General features: G+C 38.4%; 1 protein-coding gene across 2 annotated transcripts; it reads right to left on the reverse strand.

The window, feature by feature from the left end:
• Window positions 1–309: 309 nt before the first annotated feature.
• LOC132098917 (decorin-like) lies at window positions 310–14852 on the reverse strand. 2 transcript variants are annotated; one of them, XM_059505202.1, is made up of 8 exons: window positions 14689–14852; window positions 7670–7919; window positions 3240–3352; window positions 2129–2342; window positions 1904–2017; window positions 1703–1796; window positions 734–872; window positions 310–649 (listed from the first exon to the last, which is right to left on the reverse strand). In XM_059505202.1, exons 1-8 carry the CDS (start codon window positions 14704–14706, stop codon window positions 449–451), a joined length of 1143 nt encoding a protein of 380 aa, XP_059361185.1. In that variant the 5' UTR covers window positions 14707–14852; the 3' UTR covers window positions 310–448. The 2 variants fall into 2 exon arrangements, with proteins under 2 accessions (XP_059361185.1, XP_059361186.1); XM_059505203.1 differs by having other exon boundaries at window positions 14699–14849.
• Window positions 14853–15180: the final 328 nt, after the last annotated feature.

Raw genomic sequence — 15180 nt, forward strand, 5'->3', positions numbered from 1 at the left:
AGCAGTAATCAAAGCAAAAGGTGGCTACTTTGAAGAACCTAGAATATGACATATTTTCAGTTGTTTCACACTTTTTTATTATGTATATAATTCCATATATAATTCCACATGTGTTAATTCATAGTTTTGATGCCTTCAGTGTGAATCTACAATTTTCATAGTCATGAAAATAAAGAAAACTCTTTGAATGAGAAGGTGTGTCCAAACTTTTGGTCTGTACTGTATATCAACCTAATATGTATTATCAGTACATTATATTGATATGCATTTGGCTATTTGAAAGCATCATGTGACATCTGTCCAGTGAACTGCATGTTGAAAATGGAATTGTAGTTTATTTCGGGGTTAACGGAGATATGACATTCAAACTAAATTATGTGCTTGAAAGGATTAGGTCAGACAGGAAGGGGCGGGATGAAACAGTGACTAAGTCATCTGATGGGACGGTCTATTTCTTTCTGTAGTTGCCCAGTTGAATTGCCGAGCGGTCGAAGACACAGCGGAAGGTGATGGGCTGGACCTCCCAATAGGGCACTGGATTACTGAACAGGCTTATGCCTGAGTACATGGCCTTCTTTGTATTATAGCCGGGTGGGCAGAAGTCCTCTGTTCCCACAGCAGCAATCTTGTTGGAGTGAAGGTAGATCACCTGGAAATGATTGAACGAGAGCTTGACAACATGTGACTTAAAGACGTGTGGAAATGGCATGGTAACTTATGTGAGACCTCTCACCTGGATGTATTTGTGTTCTGGCAGGCCAGACGGGACCGCAGTCAGCATGTTACTGTCCAGGTGAAGTTCCCTCAGGTGAGGCACGTTGGCCAGAGAGCCGTTCTCCACCACGCTGATCTCATTGTAGCTCAGACCCAGCCTGCAAACACACACTGTGTTATTATCATTAACAAATAATGAAACGGAAATTAAAACTAAAGCAAAACATTTGCGGTAATTGAAATTCAAATACAAACAAATTGTCAGCATCATTACTCCATTCATCAGTGTCACACGATCAGAAATCATGCTGATTTGCAGCTCAAGAAACATATTAACAAAAGTTATCTAAGAGCAGTTGTGCTGCTTAATATTTTGATGAACATTTCTTTGATGAAAATTCCAAAGAATAGCATTCATTTGGAATAGAAATCTTTTGCGACATTATAAATGTCATTACTTTCACTTTTGATCAATTTAATGCATCCTTGCTAAATAAAAGCGATTAATTTCTATCACTTCTAAATATATGATTAACTCCCCTGGTCAAATATCATCAGAATTGTGAGACCAATAACAAAACAGTCTTCCAGGCTTCTCATAAAGCGGTCTGTATTTGAGTCAATACTCTTTTATAACATCTCGGCTGTGATTCAGTCTCGGCATGTGCAGTGGAAAATCTCCGTAATAGTAATGTTCTAATTTCTCTGTGTGATCCAAAGCAAACTGATCCATGCAGTGATGTCATGGTATTTGAGTCTCACAGGGTAGTCCTCATGCAAATTCAAAACAAACCTAACGAAATCTGAATTATTATTTCCTTTCCCTTCTCAGATTTTCAGTCAGTCAGTTTTTTTTGCTGAGGTTTTCAGCTATACAGAAACATATTTAGCTGTTTCCATCCAGACTCATCAAGTCTGCCATGAAAGAAAATCAACTGTTTGTTTGTATAACAAATTACGAATATATTAAGAAGAAATATGCATTTACTTGGACAGGTTCTTGAGGCCCTTCAGACTGTCTGCAGTCACTTTAGTGATCTTGTTACCATCCAAGTGAAGTTCAAAAAGAGAGCTGGGCAGACCTAAACATTTTTTTAAACAGATTAATGAAAAAACAATGTTGTATTAATACAACTCACTGAAGTGAAAGGGGCCTCCATCATTATTCACAATAGGGATGATTCTGTACCTTTGGGAATGGAGGTGATGTTGGTGTCAGCTATTCGGATGTAAGAAACCCTCTTCAGATCAGCAAAAGCACCATTATCAACTCCAGAGCTACTCAGAGGGTTCGAGCCCAGCTCTGGAACGGGACAGAGTCAAAATGTTCACTGGTTCATATTGCAGTATTGTTCCACTATTGATTTGCCACACCTTATATAGTTTTCTAATAGACACAGACAAAAATTCCTACCCATGACGATGACATTGGCCATGCCGGCAAAGGAGGACTTCTTTATCTTTTTAATCTGGTTCTCGTGAATACGCAGCTCCTGGAGGCTTTTCGGTATGTTAGCAGGAACATCCTTCAGGAGATTCTTGGACAAGTACAGTCTCTCCAGATTGATCAGAGAAGAAAAGGCCTTGGCATGAATGATGGTGATCTTATTGTTGACCAGGATGAGCGTCTGAAGAAGAAAAAAGACATTCCTTTAGGAACTTTGTGTCAGTTACATGACTGTATATGGTATTATTGGTATAATTATTTAGTTATTGGTGTTTAAATGCAAAAGTTTTAATTACTCAATCTAAAGTTGTTCCAGTATTTGTGTTCAGATCTGTTATATTGTTTTCACCCCTGACATAAAGTTTACTAGCTACTTGGTACAATCTTTATTTTTATGTTCTGTTTGCATTCATCTCATTAGATCTAGGCGCTGATGGTGAGTTTGGAAAGCGAGAAATAGCAATGGGACCTTGATGGGAGGCTGCATATTTATTGAAGATCGGGAGGCTGAACAATTGATCTGTTTAAAAAGTGAAGCATTACACTTGTGCACCTAGGAATGACACATTTCTCACAGTGAAAGCATGATGGATTGGAAACACTGAGGGTCTCATATTGTGGATAACAAGTTTCTCTGAAGTTCTGTTTTGTAAAGTGTTTCTGAAGATCTCCAGGGAATGTTTTTTGCAGCGTTTTCAAAAACTGGAGCAGATATTTGCCTTCAAAGATCGCTGTGGTTGCAACACATAGTTTTAGTACCTAATTCCACATTTGGCAGACAAACGGCTGTTTTCTCTGGAGAGTTTTTCATCTCACAAATGGTTTTGATTTGGAATTTTGGACTTTATGTTCTCTGCGTTTAGCTGGTGCTTTCAAGGTCATAGCAAAAGCATCACCAGCAAGCAGCCAATTGATCTCAAAATGTATAAATCAAAGTAAAATAGGATTTGTCCCATGAGGGGTTACTTGGATTTAAAAAGGGATGATAAATGCCATTGCTTCTACGATACAATTAAAGAAAATGCAGTTAAAAAAAACAGAGAGAACAAGGGAAAGAGTGAGTAATTGAATATCTCACTTGGAGACCCTTCAGGCCTTTGAAGTCGTTTTCTCTGATCTCTGAGATCTTGTTGTTCTGCAAATCCAGGAGAGTGCTATCAAGTGGAATTTTTTCTGGAACGTTTTTCAGACCTGAGAGACACAAATACCACAAGTAGTAAGAAAAGTGAATGGTCATGTTTATAACAGGTACAACAAAGCATTTAAAATACTGGAAACAGCATCAAAATAAACAATGAATCAATTCCTTACAAAGCCCTTGACTCCATAGACTAAAAAAATGTGTGAATGTGCAACTGGATGCTGGACCACATTTCCAGAGTGTAACACAGTGAAAAGTTACGATGATGGTTCATGTAAGCTTTAGTATTTCGAAACCATTCTGAAAGTTCACTGTGTTAATCATATTTGAGTCTTATGCCAGATATCTCATAGCTTTTCTTGGAAGGATTATAAAAGCTCTGCGATGCTGTCTATCGAAAAAGCTGACATGGGGAATTTGATTTTGCCAACATTGGACGACAGTATGACTCTGCTTTCATTTAATGTTCTGCAGAACAAGCTACATGAATGGAATACACAATGAAAACAAAAACATATTTAGACACTTCCATTTTTATGAGTGTCTTTGCATTATATAACAAACATTTCAAACCAAGTGTCATATACTTTGAATAAAAACAGCACAAGCATGTTTTGTTTGAAAGATTTTTCCAAACTAAACATTTCACAAATTTTGCTCAGAATATTAGCATCCTTAATACATTTTATACATTTTTAAGTGTATTATTAAAATGTTTAAGTGGGGCACTGTTTATCATAGTGTTCACTTCAAACAAATGAAAAAACATAGGAAAAAATGAGGTTAACACACATGCACATACATACACATAAATATATCTGCTCTAGCAACTCTAAAAGCTTTTTAGGCAGAACTTCACACAAACAATGTTTGGTTTGGTTTTGTGGTTAGTTTCCTCATCACTGCATGTGTATAAACAGTTTAAGAATATGTTCCTGATAATTATATAACCACAGGAGAAAGGGCACGGAGATCACAGTTGGACATATCACTGCTGTTGAGATATCTCACAAATGTTGCTTTCGTCTGGCTCTGTTTAGTCTCATTTTCTAGTGACTACATGTCTCAGCCAAATCACAGCAATCAATTAAGGTCAAAATTTGCTTTTATCATGGAATATATTATCAGTATATAATTCAAAAAGCACTAATAACATAATAAAATAGCTCAATTTGAGTAAACAATGGCAATAAGGTCAACAGAATGTGCAGTCCATTGGCAACCCTTATGGAACAAACATTAAACTATTCAAAAGCAAATTGTCCTCTGTGGTTAGAAATACTATCTAGCCACTGAAATCAGCAAGTGAATCAAAATCAAAAGTGGAGAAAAACATAAAATCATCATTAATAGACTCATGGATGCTAAACTCATTTCTACTTTTATTGGTGAGAAGAATAAAAACATGGGATGCTGTTTAATCCACAAGATTTTCATAATGTAACTCACACTACAGTGTGGTCCATTACCAAACACCCAATATTTTACACTTATCCCACTTGCAACATACAAGAAATACTAACCTCATATCAACCGGTACCTAAAAGAGGAGCATCTCATACTTACAGCCTGTTGTCAGAAAGTAAAAACACAAGCAGGCCCTTAATCAAACTTTCCTAGACAAACAAATTCATTTTTGCCATTAGTTGCTCTTGGGTTCTGGTACTATTTCCAGACGGTTTTCCCTGAAGCTGCAGAGCTGTATAAACTGGGTCACATATTTAATTGGAAAAAGGGGAAGTTAGATGGAGAACGGGCCTGTCAGCACACCTATCTCCCCCACTCCCATTATTTTTCCATGTCTGTTTCATGCCAAAAGACCTGCAGAGCAGATGAGCGCTGGAGGCCTCAAATAATCCCTCTCCTCTTATTTGTCCTTGTTCTCAGTCTCATTTTCATTCTCGTTCTTTCCCTGTCCATTTTAACTTCGGTTGAGTGTTAAAACTGCTAAATAATTATTGAGAACTGCTGTTTTGCCTGAACAGTATTTCTTTCCAAACCGACCTTGTCTATCACACTAAAGTAATTTCCTGTTTGAAAAAACTATGATAACTTAGACAGCATGCTACAGCAACTCAGTTACATAATAAAGCATGCTGGGAAATATTTTATTTACCCTTCTTGACTATGTTCTGTAAATTTATAATGCTGTAAATATTACATAAACATGTCCAAATGTAATACAATAATTTGATTCTTTTCTGTGTAGATCACAGTGACATAGCAGACAGGGCAGTTTTACAGGAAGAGAAGTGGTAATCATTTGGAAGTAACCTTATAAAAGAACAGACTTGACTTTTTAAAGTAGTAACATACACACATACGCCTGGGGATTCAATTAAGAAAATGTGGCAGCCGTCTGGAGGTTAGCGCCTAGTCGTCCATGGAAGTGAGGGCAGTTATCAGCATATGAAAACATTTAAAGTGGTTTTGAAATGGTGACATTAGTAATTCAGTGATGACTCAACAATGGGCAGATCAAAAAAAGAGAGAGGTTTTGTTCATGGCTGCTTGGCCTTGGACAGTTTATACCATGAAATAATTGACATCAGGTGGAAACAATGGAAATGGAAAGAAAAGCAATGCATGAAAAATAGATGATAAATGCAAACTTTGATGTTGGCTCAATATTTGAAGGTTTGTAGATCAAACAGTCAGACAAATAGGACTTGCAAGGGAGTTGTGGGTGGCTGCTAGGGCAAACAGGTGTTTGAGTGTTCTGTGTGGTTGCTAGGGTGTTGCTAAGAATTGCTTGGCAATTTCTATTTGGTTCTATTTGGATGTTAGTGTGTTGCCAGGCATTCCAAAGTGACTACAACGATGTCCTGCGGGGTATCAAGTAGTGGTCGACCAATATTGTTTTTTTGACAGCCGATGCTGATGCTGATATCTTGGAAAGCAGGGTGGCTGATAGCCGATATAAAACTGATATAATTTTTTTAAATTATTATAATTATTCATATTTAAGAAATTTTTAAAGCATTTGGCAATGGATAAAAAAATGTGTAAAATAAACATACTTATACTTTAGATGACAAAGTATTTTTCACAAATAAATATTTAATAAAAATATAATTAAAAAGGAAATAAACATTGTAACCAAGAGGGCACTCAGTATTCTGGGAAGTTTGTGTTCACTGGGAATCATGTTTTTTAAATAAAGCAAAGGTAACACTCATTTCACACACAGCACACAGTGAAAATGACATGAATATGACAGTGGGCAAATGCATAAAGCACAGCATAATTTGAACTTCAAATGGACTGACCGTCACACAGAGAACACGCGATCATGCTGGATAAAAATACACACTTCACAGCTGAATTCGACTAAGTTTGCGAGGTTTGTGAAATTAAATGTTTATTAGCCATTCGAAGATTTGTTTAAATGATATAAATGCGTATTTGCTTAATGCTGACGGCGAGAAAGTATTTTAATGTTTATCTTTCTATTACTTATAATATATAAGCAATCGTAATAATACTTTCTGTATACATTAATTCCTTTGTTTAACTGTTCTGTCTGATTATTAGACAGACTTCTATCCATATTAGACAGAATTGTTAACAACGACAGAATGTGAGCACTGTGTGCTCAGACGCTGCTGCCGTTTCTCAGCCCCGTCAAAATAAACACATCGCCTCAAACACATCGGCCAAGCAAAAATGAAAAATGGCAAATATCAGCCGATATATTGGCCTTGGAGATATATCGGTCGACCACTAGTATTAAGGCAAGCGTTTGAGTGTTTTGACACACTGGGTTGCCAGTTGGCAGAAAAAAAACCTGCATATTTGAGACACGGAAGCCAGCAAACGATTTGGGTCAGAGATCGCAGATTCTACCCAACTTAAAAAAAACCTCGGCATCCATATAAAACACTTTGACCAGAGTTATATTTAAAAATGCAGATAATCCAACTCATCAATTTATGGTGTAAGGTTTGTCACCTTTTATTGTCAATTGCACTTGTTTCTGTTAGTTGTCCTCAATCTGGCATCCCACATAAGTGTCAAGTCTGAGGAGGAGGGGGAGGGAGAAACAATTGACTCTAATATTTTGAAACTGGACAGCTGTACCCATTTCAACCACTAGCTGTCAATATTACATACTTCACCTTTAAATTACAGCTTGCCAGAGAAAGAAATTTCCAGTTTTATGAACAATATGTAGGCTATCAGATAGATTTACAGTCTGTGGTTTTACTCAGAAAGTTGACAGGCAAATGCTACCAAGTTTGTTTTTGTCATTGATCATTGCCCACATCTAGCCAGACACACTGACAGTGATACTTTAAAAAAAAAGTGTCAGTTAGGCCTATGCAGCTTTCAACAAGCAGTTTAGTCTAGTGTCAAGAAGTCTTTACCTAGATCAGAACACTGGGCCACTCGCAGATGACACTGGCACCGGAAAGGGCAGAAAAGTCCTTCAGGTTCCTCGGTTAGCACAGGGGGCGTCTGAACGGGTGGTCTACGAGTCGGAGGCATGGGGGAACCTGAGCCCTGTTCATCCTCTATCATGAAGTCCATAAAGCCGGACTGACGGAACGGCAAAGCCCAGCATACAGACACCAAAAGCAGGGAGAGACAGGCCGATTTCATGTTGCTGATGGAGGCCTGGAGGATAAAATGGAGAAGAGAAAGGGTTAAAGGTGAGGGGCAATATGCTGGGTGACATCTCAGGACCTGTGATGGTGAGAGGTTAAAAAGTTAAACGACAGATGTAAGGTGTATGAATGTGACTGAGCAATGTGGGCGATAAAAAGGCAGAGGTCAGGGGTCAAATTTATGTCTAGATTAGATTTTAGAGGTCTCTCATGGCTATGCTGTTAGACTGATGGTTAGCTTTATATGACTAAATGCATTTTACTATATGTAATAAAATAAGACCGAGATCAACTGAATTAGGAACAATACAGCACCGCAGTGGGTGTAATTAATTATTTAAACATTCTTCCTAAATGTGCTTCATAGATTTCAGTCACTACGATCATTTATAATGAAGGGAATCATCTTATTAAATGCTGTAAACCAGGAATTACCAAACTTTTTGCCAAAGACACCCAAAATATGATTTATCAAAACAACTTTTTTAAAGTAGACGCATATGATGCATTCAATTGGTCAAAAGACATTGACAATGTTACAAAAGTATTTATTTCAAATAAACGCTGTTCTTTTAAACTTTCTAATCATCAAAGAGCCCTGTTTCCAAAACAATATTAAGCATAAGCAGAACAAAGTGAAGTGACATTCAGCCAAGTATGGTGACCCATACTCAGAATTTGTGCTCTGCATTTAACCCATCCGAAATGCACACACACAGAGCAGTGAACAGCAGTGGGCAGCCATTTATGCTGCGGCGCCCGGGGAGCAGTTGGGGGTTCGATGCCTTGCTCAAGGGCACCTAAGTCGTGGTATTGAAGGTGGAGAGAGAACTGTACATGCACTCCCCCCACCCACAATTCCTGCCGGCCCGGGACTCGAAACCACAACCTTTCGATTGGGAGTCCGACTCTCTAACCATTAGGCCACGACTTCCAAATGTTTGATAACAATAAGAAATGTTTCTTGAGCTCCAATTCAGCATTTTATAATGAATTCTGAAGGATCATGTTACAAAGCTAAAGCAAGTTATCCAAATATTATCTGATGAATATTAATTTTATTAAGCTGACAGCTGACAGTGGACCCCGATTTGAAAATCCCTGCTATACAATGTTAAAATGACAACCATGCACACTATATTGTATCTGTGAGAACTGATTTAAACTGCATAACCAAATTCATTCATGCCCTCATTCAGAATAAAAATAACCATCTTCTGTCTCAGATAGAGTGCATAAATCTGTCCACGAGCCCATACATAAACATATGTCTGAGGAGCAGCTGGATTTCTCTGAACGACGAGGAAATTGTAAAGTAGGTAGAGAAACTCCCAGAGATCAGTTCATCTTTACAGGGTCATCTCAGGTCCATGTAATCAACATACAGTATAATTACAGTAGTTCAAATCCTCCGGTCGGCCACGTCACTTGGACAGCGAATAACCACTGTGCCCCTGTTAAACTCTGGAAACCCAGAAACTGACCTTGACAAACTTCTGGAAAAGAGCTTTTCTTAATTTTTCAAGCAAGAGAAGACAATGATACATACATTTAATCTTAGTGCAGATCTAAATAAAATGAAGTTTGTGACATATTTCGGGAACCATAAAAATACTTGCGTTGGATAAAAAAAAAAGAATATTCACAATTATCTACAAGCACACAAAGTGTAAATATAACTCTCAATAGTTTCTCTCAAAAGTCTAACTTAGAAGTCTCAGAAAAAGACAAAAACAAAAAATGACTCCTGCAAAGCATGGCATGTGACTTTTAACCTCTGATTTCACGTCACTGTTGATTTGCATCGTGGGAGAACATGCTGAAACAATTTTCTGAGGTTTAAAGGAAAAACAATGAGAAATTGTAATTATATTCAATGGCATTTCAAAACAACAACTTGCCAACCTCAACTTAGACATGCTATTTGATTTAATGCTATGTTTTCAGGCCTGGGTACAATATGCATCATTTCAGACACCTTTAATTACCTTTGACCCAGTGAGCAATGAGATGCTTTGATCAAAAACACTGCAGTATCACTTTGCCCTTTAACATTTAAGCGCGTGGTAAATTTACAGTGCATTCAAGGTAGTTTTAAGCTTGTGTGTTCCTGGGAATTGAACCCATGACCTTGCGCCATGCTCTACTGGTTGAGCTGCATAAGCCTTTTCTTCTATATGTATTCCCTGCAGGAATGAAGCAACAGTAGGTTTTTAGAGCCTCAAGAGCTGGTCAGCAGTATGAAAAGCCCTATGAGCATTACAGGCGGTCACCATGAGTGTTTCTGTTTGCAGGGGGATCATGGGAAGCTGTTGCTGCATTTGAATTGCGTCCTGTCAACAAACACTAAGAGAGCCAGGCAAACAGACAAGACAGACTGAAAAAACCAACAGGGCACAAAGTTCACATTCTCCAAACTCAAAACAAATAAATAAATTGGTTACTTAACATGAAATTGGTAATCGCCAGGGGCGATTCTAGGATTTTGATTTTAGGGGGGCTCAGCCCCCAATAAGAGTATGATTAAAAAGATATTATTTGACTATTAGGGTAGGGTGGTATGCTACTAACCTTACTGACTGAGCCATATACAACACTGTAATAAAAAAAGAATTATTGGATGTGACCACTAGAAAATAGGGAATGTCGAATTTTTTTTTTTTTTTTTTTTTTACAATGAAGACCTCCTGATTCATTCACTGTACAAACACACGCACACATGTTTCCAGTACAAACACAACATTTTACTGTTTGCATTTCTATGCTCACATACAAACCTCAGATAGGATTTTTTTCCTTTGACGATACCACTGCTTTTTCTTATAAAATGTACAGGGAAATTGGCAGACAATTAAAACAATGTCAGGGTTCAATGACTGAAATGAATCTTGGGAACACAGTGGTATTGTGTGTGTGAGAGGCTGTCTACGTTCTATTCTCACCTGACTGCTGCTCATTTGCAGACCTACTCCCGCACGACAAGAAAAAATGTGGTATATCCATCTACAATGAAATATAAATTATTTTAGTTTTTTAGCTTTTTAGCCTTTATAATCAACAATACGGTTGGATATTCATAAAGTCACCCCATGAAAACTGATGTACAGTAATTTTAAGTATTTTAACTAACCAGCTAATATTCATTAAGAATACAGACAAACCATGTATTAATGTAATTGTCTATTGGCATTATGATTAATCTGTTTCTATATTTATTTCTATTTATAAAAAAATAACAACATGAATTATCAATTTGCCACTTCTATAAATCAAGTACAAATCTAGTATAAATAGTATAAATCAAGAAAATCAAAAATCCTTTTACTCTACGCTTACTCTAATTTATGTATCATGACACTCCTCCTTATTCATTATTACTTAATACAAAACTATATTTAATAATACAAAACAAAATAACTCCACATTCTCTCTCTGGGCCATCTAGTGCTTTCAGACAATGATGTGTTTCTTTAATCATTTCTGTGCATGGCTGCATAATGTCAAAATACATAATAATATGTCTGTAATTTTAAAAAGTAAATGAAAATAAATCATGATCGTTTTCTGCATCTAAAGTATGTTTTCATGGGTGTTAATCACTTCATTTTTGTAGGAATAAAAAACAACTATCATACATTGGATGAGAAACCGAGCCGTCCCGTGTGCTCCCAATGCTCCAGTAACATTACATTATGTAAACTGCCATGCATTTATGACAAAGAACTGAATCGATGCAGATGTAATATCATAGCATTAGCAATCTATCAATAAATGCACGCACACACGACACACATTGTGCTCTCTGATGTTCGCTCAGCTCGGCGCCCCTGCAGATTGAAAAATGCGCTAAATCCAAGCAGACTCAGATAAGGGGAGGAGCCGAAACTTGACGCAGCTTGCCGCCGTTTCAAATGAGTTTTTTTTTAAGTGGACTTAAGCGATCAAAAATGTATTAATCAAATATTTTTTAGGGGGGCTGGGCAGAAGTTTAGGGGGGCTGAAGCCCCCCTAAAAAGGGCCTAGTGACGCCCCTGGTAATCGCATAAAGTAATGTGAACATGCAGTAAGTTCTCATTACTAATGAGGGGTATTTGTAGATCAAGTTTGGTTCTAGCACATATACATTTTTATGTGCTTGCATTGACACTGAATTATAAATGTTATTATATTGACAGGGTGTAAACAGCTTCAAAGATCTATGCAATCAAATAATAATTCATTGCTGGTAAGAGTAAGGCAGGTAAATTTTCTCAGTTCATCACTTCTTGGATCTGCAGATCGTATTAAAGAGAAAGTAGCCAAAAAAACGACTCAAGAGAAAGGATGCTGTGTTCCTCTCAGAAGCCAATGGGACCAGTGTCATATGACTCAATGTGTCAACGATTATCAGAACTAAGTCTAAATAAACTTCAGATGTGATTCTTCACTGACAGTTCTGTGCCTAACTATCAGCTTCTGCCAGGCTGTTACAGGCCTTCGGCTTTGATTTCTCCACATCTGTGGGTCAGGCAACAATCTGGTCCAACTGAAGTGTTTCACAGAACCCAAAATCAGCACTAGTCTGTTTCTGGTCTTATAAAACTGGGCTAATAATAATCGAGGAGACAGAAAAATCTCCACTTTTCCAGGCAACACATTTACTGACCTGTTGCTCCTTTCAGCAATAAATCACATAAATGTATTTACAGGCTACAGGACATTTAAAACATGTGTTCCCTTCATTTTAAAACATACACATAGACCAGTTTTATCATTGCACCCCAAAACCTGCCTTTTATTTATGAAAGCATTCCTCCACTGCAAGCTCTAAAATATACAGAATTCCTCAAACACTGAGAGAATGTTTCAGAAATGTAATTATCTGCTCATTCCAATGAGTCATGTGTCAAAACAAAAGCACAAAAAGACATATTACTCAATGTGCAAAAGCCTAAAAATGTGGACTTAATATTCAGCTCAACAAACTGCATTCCTAGACTGCTCTTGCATACAAGGGTTTCAACCACTCTGTCCCGTGCGGTCAGGCTGGTTCCAGACCACTAAACCAAACTCCAAAGCCACTGCCAAAGCACAATTAGACTTTCTCACAGATCAGAACCATGGTTAAACCCATCAAGCATGGTTGTCTTCAAAAGCACCTATCCGAAAGCCACAAAAATGTATTCAGATGGTGAATAAGCAATTGCATGCTGAAGGCCAGCTGATTATTCTAGCCCATGAGAAAATTAGTGGAAAAAAACGATCAAACTCCTATTACTACATCCTCGATCTAAGACAATCCCAGTTGCACACAATTACATTCAAGCACTCTTTCACTCATCCTCTCACTTCCTTTTTCCAAGGCAACTGCCCATCTGTCATAAGCAACTGCTTTGACTTTGGTCCAAAGCTCCAGTGGCTTTTTCTCAAAGGGTTAAAAGCCAAGTTAAGAAAGGAAAAAGCGGAGGTGACCAGCATGGCTTCCATTAAATGACTATCTCTTTCTAACATCAAATAGTTGGAGCCAAATGGATACCTTTAGCTTCCAAAGAAAACTTATTGCATGGCCTGAGGACACTGTCTTTTGAAGGGAGGAAGAGAGGGATGAGAGTTTCCTGTCATGGTACAAACTGTGTACGTGAGTTCTGTTCGCAATTAGTGAAAGTCATAAGCCATACAAAAGAGAAGCATTCTCCAACCTTAAACCCAACCAAAAATAAATACATGAACCAATTAGTCCAACTTTTAAAACCCAAAATGCCTGTTGAATTCTCTTACCCCCATCACCCCCCCCCCCCCCCCCCCACTGAATGTTTTGAGTTAGCTGAGAATTTTGTGGTGGGATTACCAGGAAGAGCTTTGTCAGATTGCTTGCCATTGGAAGGAAGCTATATCATTAAAGGATTAATGAGCCACCAGTCCCACACTCTCATTCTCTCTTCTCCTTCAGAGTGCTTTCATCCTTCAGCTGATATGGCTCAAGGCACTTTGGCTTCCAAGGCATGGATAAAGTGTTTAGGATGTGACTTGTCGAGCGAGTGGAGGCAAGCAGATGTAGAGCGAGGCTAGAGGACAAAACGTCTCTCCAGACAGGTCTATCCAAGGAAAGCGCTGTTAGAAATCCTCTAGTGTTTCCAGGCCTTACATGAACTCTTTCTAAATGCCAAGTGGCACACAAAAGGAAGACAAACCGGAATGGAAAAGTTAGAGCAGACAGAATAAGGGCACTCAAAAAGTTAAAGGCTTTTTCACAACAGCGAGTATGTGCGGGGGTTTCAAAGAGCAGGGATACTTGTCACAATTTGGAAAAGTCTGAAAAGGTCTTGTCCTCTCCAACCGAACCAGAAAGAAAATCACATCGGCAATCAATTTGTGTAAACACACTTTTCTGGCTTGAAATACAAAGGATGGTTTTCTCATCAGAATGCAACCAAAGCTCCTTAATTCACATGCAAAGCCACAGCTATTAACAAGGTACAACAATGCAGGAAGCTAAAATAAATGCATTTTTATCATTGATACTCTCATATCAATTCAGCATCTTGAATTCATTCATCTAGGATATGCCAGAATGAAGCAAATTCACTTAAAACTTCCAATGCGAAGTCCTAATTTCTGCACCAAGCCTTAATGAACTGCAGAAATCACCAAAACCGATTCCCAAGGGGTCATACCCACATTTCATCAGTGCAAATTGTCCACCTCTCTTTGAGACGGTCAGTCTTTTTCTGTCAATCAAAATTCCTGCTTTTCATCACTCAGAAGGGTTAAGGGGAAAGCTTTGGGTGAGATGATCTTACCTGCACGTACAGGACCATGTAGAGCTGCAGACAAAGATCCGCAAATCCAGAGAGGGCTGGAGCCGATGTACAGTGCGGCAGGCCGAAGGCTGATCACTGTGTGGACGCCTGCAGCCAAGATCAGGCAGGTGTGCTCTGTCACGGGGGGAGGGGATGGAGAGAAGAACAGAGAGGGAGAGAGAGAGGACAAGTGGAGAGAGGGAGGGAGGGAAGAAAAGGAGAGTTGGAGGGGGTTGATTTCTTCGTCTTTTTCAAATGAGACAATTGGAGAAGAACTTCCCCCAATCCGGGGCGGTCCAAATGCAATTGGAACAAGAAAAACTAGGGAGAAAAAAGTTGGGAGGCGAGAGGCTGCGACTATACAGGCATTGGCAAGTTCCCATACTGTGTCATCTGGTAAAGATATAGGGAATTCTGGATACAACAAAAGCGGCTCTGCTCCCTCCCTTTCGCACTCTTTCGCCGGACTTCATGCTGCCTTTTTTGCATGGT

Source organism: Carassius carassius, chromosome 22 (assembly GCF_963082965.1).
Source record: "Carassius carassius chromosome 22, fCarCar2.1, whole genome shotgun sequence".
In the NCBI taxonomy this organism is placed as follows: domain Eukaryota; kingdom Metazoa; phylum Chordata; class Actinopteri; order Cypriniformes; family Cyprinidae; genus Carassius; species Carassius carassius.

Coding starts and splice junctions, on each gene's coding strand:
- LOC132098917 (XM_059505202.1), bottom strand. Junction 2,018..2,128: donor GGCCAATGTCATCGTCATGG/GTAGGAATTTTT, acceptor GTCCCGTTCCAG/AGCTGGGCTCGAACCCTCTG. Junction 1,797..1,903: donor CATCACCTCCATTCCCAAAG/GTACAGAATCAT, acceptor AAAAATGTTTAG/GTCTGCCCAGCTCTCTTTTT.